The sequence below is a fragment of the Orycteropus afer genome, unplaced genomic scaffold (genome assembly GCF_000298275.1).
Source record: "Orycteropus afer afer isolate SDZICR_OR568_19922 unplaced genomic scaffold, OryAfe1.0 scaffold00822, whole genome shotgun sequence".
NCBI lineage: Eukaryota > Metazoa > Chordata > Mammalia > Tubulidentata > Orycteropodidae > Orycteropus > Orycteropus afer.
The window spans coordinates 456,497-462,571 of NW_006922409.1; the positions used below are offsets into that span (position 1 = coordinate 456,497).

The window sequence follows — 6,075 nt, forward strand, 5'->3', positions numbered from 1 at the left end:
TTTGTTCATTTGTAAAATGGATACCCAGATTAACCAACTACCAATTCAAGCAGTAGAAGTGTTTTCATGAGGATTGAGTGACCTCATTGTATCTCTTAGGTATTAGCCGCCAAGGCTGAAGAAGATGGTGTATAGGAGGGGGGGGGGGGCTCACCTTGGCGCCTCATCTCTTTCCGCACAGCCTCCAGCCCACCCTGGTCCTCAATGAAGTCATAGATAAGTTTAGAGGTCTCTGCATCAGTGAGTTGGGCCTCACTGATTCCTGCCCTGGAGAACAGGCTCCGGAGATCCGGGTCTAGATTGTTCACCTACCCAGTAGGAAAGAGGCCAGGGCAGGGATGGGGAGTTAAGGTGAGGAGGGAAGGGGTACAGCTTATCATTGGATCCACTCCAGAGAGGGATCTGAAAGAGGTGTGGGAAAAGGTAGGGATGAGGGAGTGGGGTCTGAGCAGTGGTCTGTGGTAGGGTAGTGGGAATTGAATGAAGTTCAAGAGACTTTGAGGTTACTTACATCAAATCCATTTTGGGGGTCCCACCCCACGTGGCTGACATGTCTGGGGGAAGTGAAGAGACCCCAGTGAAGCCCTACTGCTCTTCTTTCCCTCCCTCCCTAGAGAAACCTTCTTATCCTCTCCTGCCTGGAGAGAATCTAAAGGGCCAGAATTATTGAGTAATTCATGAATTAATGAATGAATGAGTGAGTGAGAGCAGGAGTTATGAAACTAGAAGGGGCCCATTATCTGTGCTGCCCATCTGTCCACCTGTCCCTCTTTCCACCCATCCATTTGTCCACCTATCCATTCACCTGCGTGACCACTGATCTGTCCATACATCTATCTCTCCACCCATCTTCCCACACACATCTGTTTACCAATTTGTCCACCAATGTGTTCTCCAACTTGTCCACTCATCCATCTGTCCATCAACCCATCCATCTTACCCATGTGCCCACCTTTCCATCCACCTACTCATTTGGCTACCCATTCAATCACACATCTCTCTGTCCACTTATCCACTGAGCACATTCATCCACATATCTGTCAACCCATCCATTCATCCACCCATCAGCCTGCCCACCAAAGGCAGGACTAAGGCAAGGCAAGTGATGTGCCTATAGTGTAAAAATTTAAGGAGGCACTCACTCTCAGAGTCATGAACTGTATTTGCATGCCTCTAAGAATAACTGCTTCCTTAAATTTTGCATCCTAAGCACCTCACTTGCCTGTGCCTTGTCCCAGCCCTGCACCCACCCACCCATCTATTCATCTACTCACCCATATATCCACCTACCCACTTGCCCACCCATCCATCTGCCCATCCTTCCATCAACTCATCCATCCATTCAGCTGTCCTCCTGTCCACTGTCATCTGCCCACTCAGGGATCTATAGCCCTGTTGTGGAGAAGTTCTCACTTGAATCCACTTGGTGCACCGATATCAGCCTTGCTGATCTTCTTTTTCCCTGAGCGTTTCTTGTCAACTGTGCCAGGTCCTGGTGCAGGGAGCCCACGGTATCGTGAACTTGTGATATCCGGGTTCTGGATGTCTACTGTCACTAGCCCCAGTGACAGCGGGCCAGCTGGTGGGCCTAAAGCAAAATATGGCAACATTCACCCATTTACATAACAATCAAAGCACAGGGACAAGAGGCAAGAAGACAGAAGTCTGTAGGGGAAATCTGTGTGTGTTTGATGGTCATGGAGGTAGTGGGTGAAGGATCCGAATAGGGTTTGTGGAAAAGTGGGTTGGTCCCACAAACCATTCATACATTCACTGATAAATTCATTCACTCATGCGCATCACTTAATTATTGACTCATTCATTCACTGGCTCAATGACTAATTAAATTGTTAAAGTATTCATGTACTTACTCAATCATTCATTCAATCATTGCTTCCTTCACTGAAATATTGTAACTTATTCACTTATTACTGTTCATTCACTCACTCACTCATTCATTAATTCACTCAATTGTCCATCTATACTTTAATATAGGTGGCATAGTGCCTAAAGCACTTGACTGCTAACCAGAAGGCGGGCAGTTCAAACCCACCAGCCACTCCTTGGAAGGAAGATTGAGCAATCTACTTCTGTAAAGAGCACCTCGGAAACCCAAGGAGGGTTCACTGTGAGTCAAATCAACTCCACGACAGTGAGGTTTTTTTTTAAATACATCTAAATATCTATTTTTATCTTACCATCAATTCATCTCCCTACTCAACTATCTATCCACCATTAGCCCATCCATCCTTTCATTCATCCATCCATCCATCCATTTACCACTTACGTCTGCTCCCTCCCAACTACTCATTCACCCACCACTCTTCCACCTACTCAGAGACACAAAGAAGAATCAGTACTCACCCCCTAGGTCTCCACCTGGGTGTGGGGGTAGGGGTGGGAGCCCCCCTCTTCTCTCTGGGAAGATGGAATAGGTAGAGAGTTATCACAACCCTGCTACAGATTCCTGGCCTAACCCCTTATTACTCCTACTTGTGCTAAAGGACTCACCCTCACTGGCTGGTGCTGGTGGTGCTGGTAGCTGACGTCTATCTGTGGAGAGACAGGTAGACTAGGAAACAGAACCAAAGGAGGGGATTTTCCAATTCTCATTCTTACACTTACCTCCCCCAGGGCCTCCTCACCTCCACTTTGTCTTTGATTTCTTTTTTGTATCTTCTCCTGCACCAGGGCCCGAAAGTCCTGGGCCTCCCCCTCGTCTGCAAAGTTCAGCCCTGCTTGGCAGTCCTGCACATGCCTCTAAGTCAACAGACTTCCAGACCTCCACACCTTTCCCCATCTCTTCCCCGCACCCTAACTAAGGCCCAGGGATTGGTTGGTCACTTACATCTCCAGCAAAGGTGTGGAAGAAGGGGGTGGGAGTGGAGTAGACCAGCTGTGAGTACAGCTCCTGTTCCCAGAGCATCCGGCCAGCCTGGAGGGGCAGGTTGGGGAGCACACTGGCATTGAAGCTTGCCCTGGGTACATGACTTTGTTATCTGGGCAGGGAGCATGGTGTCTAGGTTTGAGGTCCCAGGATCTGATTTGGGGATTTTCAGCTCAGTATCAGAGAGTTGTGGGCCCAGGTGTCATATATGGAGGGTTGGAGTACAGTATGGAGCCAGACACTGCTATGAATGGTTTAGGCTTAGGGTTCAAGGCTTTAGGTGTGGGAATTGGGGGCCTGAATTTGAGGATTTAGGGCTCCAGTCCCAGGAAACTAAGATTCATTTATAGATTCAATCCTACACACATCCCCACCTTAATGGAGGTCTTCATTTGGATAGGTAGTGTTCCAGTATTTGGGAGTTGGGAGTCAAGATTTGAGGTTCAGGAATATTGACTTAAAGAGTTTTGGGGTGAGTTCAGCCAAGGTATGTGCAATGTGGGGTTTGTGGAGTAGGGTTATGGCTTAATGTTTGGTCAGTATTTGAGGGCCTTGGGGTCTTGATGTAGTTATTCTGGGCTCATCTTTATGGATTTAGAAGGATAAATTTGGTGTTTAAGCCTGGAAAATTCAGGTTGGGGGTTTGTGAAACAGATTTTTGGCTTAGGAGCTACCTCAGTATTTGTGTGTTTAGGAGTTTTGATACGAGAATTCTGGGGTCTATGTCTGGATTTAAAAGACAGACTTGGTATAATTCATCATATTAACAAACTAGAAAAGAAAAACCATATGATTATCTCAATGGACACAGAAAAAGCCTTTGACTAAAAAACGAAATCCATTACTGATTAAAGAAAAAAAAAAAATACCACCTAGGAATAGAAGGAAACTTCCACAACCTGACAAAAGTTATCTATGAAAACCTACAGCTAACATGATACTTAATGGTGAAAGACTGAAAGCCTTCCCACCTAAGATCAGGAATAAGGATATTCTCTCTTATCACTTCTACTTAACATTATACTGGGGGTTCTTGCCAGTGCTGTTAGGTAAGAAAAAGAAAAAAAAGGACAGATTTTTGGGTTAAAGGCAAAATGGGGTATTCAGGTTTGGGGTTTGGGGAACAGATTTATGACCTAGGAGCTAGGCAAACATGTGAGGTTCAAGAGATAGTGGATTCTGGGAGTCATAATTATGACTTTAGAACAGATTTGAAGTTCAGGTGTCAGTATAGTGCTCATTTTTTGGAGTTTGTGAAACAGATTAAGCTAAGGAGGTGTACTAAACACAGTTAAAACTACAAAAGCTGGAACCTGTGTAGGGCAGAAACCTGTCAGAGAAGGAAAACTCAAATATTTTCCATTAATAGAGAAAATGTTAAGGCTACACCTTGTTAAAGGCAGAAAACTTGCGAGACCTGGAAAAACAAGCCAGTCCTGTCATATTCTGGTTCTCACAGGTTTTGCTGTATTTGGGGGTTTAGAGATCTTCATACAGGAGCTATGGGTTGCTTACTGTAGATTTAGAACCAGAGTTTGGTATCTGGATGACATGTTTGGTTCTGGGGCTCAGGCATTCAGAATCTGGTTGGAGAACTTGGGCTATGGATACAGATCTGGGTTTGCAGGTTGAGAACTGGTTTGCATCCTCAGTGAGGGCTGGGAGTCACCTGGAGGCTGTAAAGTCGGATGAAGTAGGACTTCTGGGGGTTATCCTTCACAAAGCACACAGCCCCACAATGCTCCTTGGTCCAGTGCTCAGCTCCAGGGGGCAGTGCCAGATACAGCTGAACAACTGTGGTGGCCAGAGTCTGGGAAGTGGAAAGCAGACATCAGTGGAGCCTGATCAGGGTAGGCAAAAGGTCTTGGAGCCACACCTGGTCTTTCCTTGCCTGTGGCTGCCCTGGGCCCAAAGGAAGAGCTGCAGACAAAGGGAAGATGAGTAGAGCTCAAGATCTTTCTGGGAATTGAATGGTAGCAAGTGGAATCTAGGAGAGGATATGATGGAGAAGAAAAGGAGGAGCAGGAGGAGGAGAAGGAAGAGGAGGAGAAGAGAAGGATGAGGAGCAGAGGAAGGGGAGGAAAGGGAGATAAAGAGGACCAGAAGATCCCCAGCTCACCCAGCATCTCCGTCCGAGCATCTCAAAGAGTCGCTGGTTCTCATGGTCCCGGAGAAGGATGGAGGGTATATTCTGCTGAGCCCCTGGACCTCCACGACCTCCAGGCCTGCCTCCCACAGGGCCCCCACTCATGGTGCCTCTTGTCCTTGTTCTCTCCGGCTAGGTTCTGAGTGCAGGGTAAGAAGAGGAACTTCCGCAGTGAGCAAAGGAAGAGGAAGTACAAAAAACCGCAAGGGAAACAAGTCCTCCAGGGGCCCCTCAGTGGGTCTGGCCTCCTCCTCCTTTGGACAGGCTTGGATCCTCCTCCCTCAAACCAGACTGGCTGAAGTCCTCCACCACTTGACTGGTTAAACCCATCTCAATTTGACCAGTTCAGGTCCTCCTCCTTCTTTCCGTCTGTGGCCTATCTCCCTTGACTAGCTCAGGCCCTCCTCTCTTTGATCAGCTGGGGTCCCTAAGTCACCATCATTGGTGTGTTCCTGTGGTGAGAGTTAAGCCACAGACAGCACCTCTGCAGGGCTCATTGAGGTGAGAAGCAGTCATGGGGCTGGGTGAACACCTTCCTCCCCAAAAGTATCCAGTTAGCTTGGAGCCAAGGTCAAAGGCCTCCATTCCAGAAAGGTTACTGTACTAAAACTTGTCCTTTTCATCACATAAGGAGCACCTGTGATCTCACTGCCTAGCCTGAGAACCCAGACATTACCAATAACTCACAACCCTCTGGCTCACTTTCCCATCCCTTACCCTCACCTCCTTGCTGCTCTCAAATTACTTTCTGCTTATCATCCTCTCTTTTATAGGAAAGGAATTTTATAACACATATAAATGCCTAAATAACATTCTGTTTAGTTTTTATTGTTCTTGATCTCTAAAAAAAAAAAAAATGTATAATCTTCAGAGACCTACTTTTTTCCACTCAACTTTTTTTTTTTATCTAACAAGCACTTTTGAAGCATTTAATGTGTGGTAAGCACTGTTCTGGGAGCTCTGGTAGCATAGTGGCTAAGGCACTTGACTGCTAACCAGAAGGCTGGCGGTTCAAACCCACCAGCCACTCCTCGGAAGGAAG

The 6,075-nt window shown here is 46.8% G+C and overlaps 1 protein-coding gene across 1 annotated transcript in view; it reads right to left on the minus strand.

Moving 5' to 3' along the window:
* WAS (WASP actin nucleation promoting factor) overlaps positions 1-5,138 on the minus strand; it is a 7,023-nt gene extending 1,885 nt beyond the window's left edge. The window contains exons 1-9 of the mRNA XM_007957918.2: positions 5,007-5,138; positions 4,557-4,697; positions 2,849-2,935; positions 2,646-2,748; positions 2,512-2,553; positions 2,365-2,418; positions 1,414-1,588; positions 512-554; positions 111-308 (exon numbers count right to left, since the gene is read on the minus strand). Coding sequence (XP_007956109.1) covers positions 111-308; positions 512-554; positions 1,414-1,588; positions 2,365-2,418; positions 2,512-2,553; positions 2,646-2,748; positions 2,849-2,935; positions 4,557-4,697; positions 5,007-5,138 — 975 coding nt within the window. The remainder of the gene's footprint in view (positions 1-110; positions 309-511; positions 555-1,413; positions 1,589-2,364; positions 2,419-2,511; positions 2,554-2,645; positions 2,749-2,848; positions 2,936-4,556; positions 4,698-5,006) is intronic.
* Between the last annotated feature and the right edge of the window lie 937 nt (positions 5,139-6,075).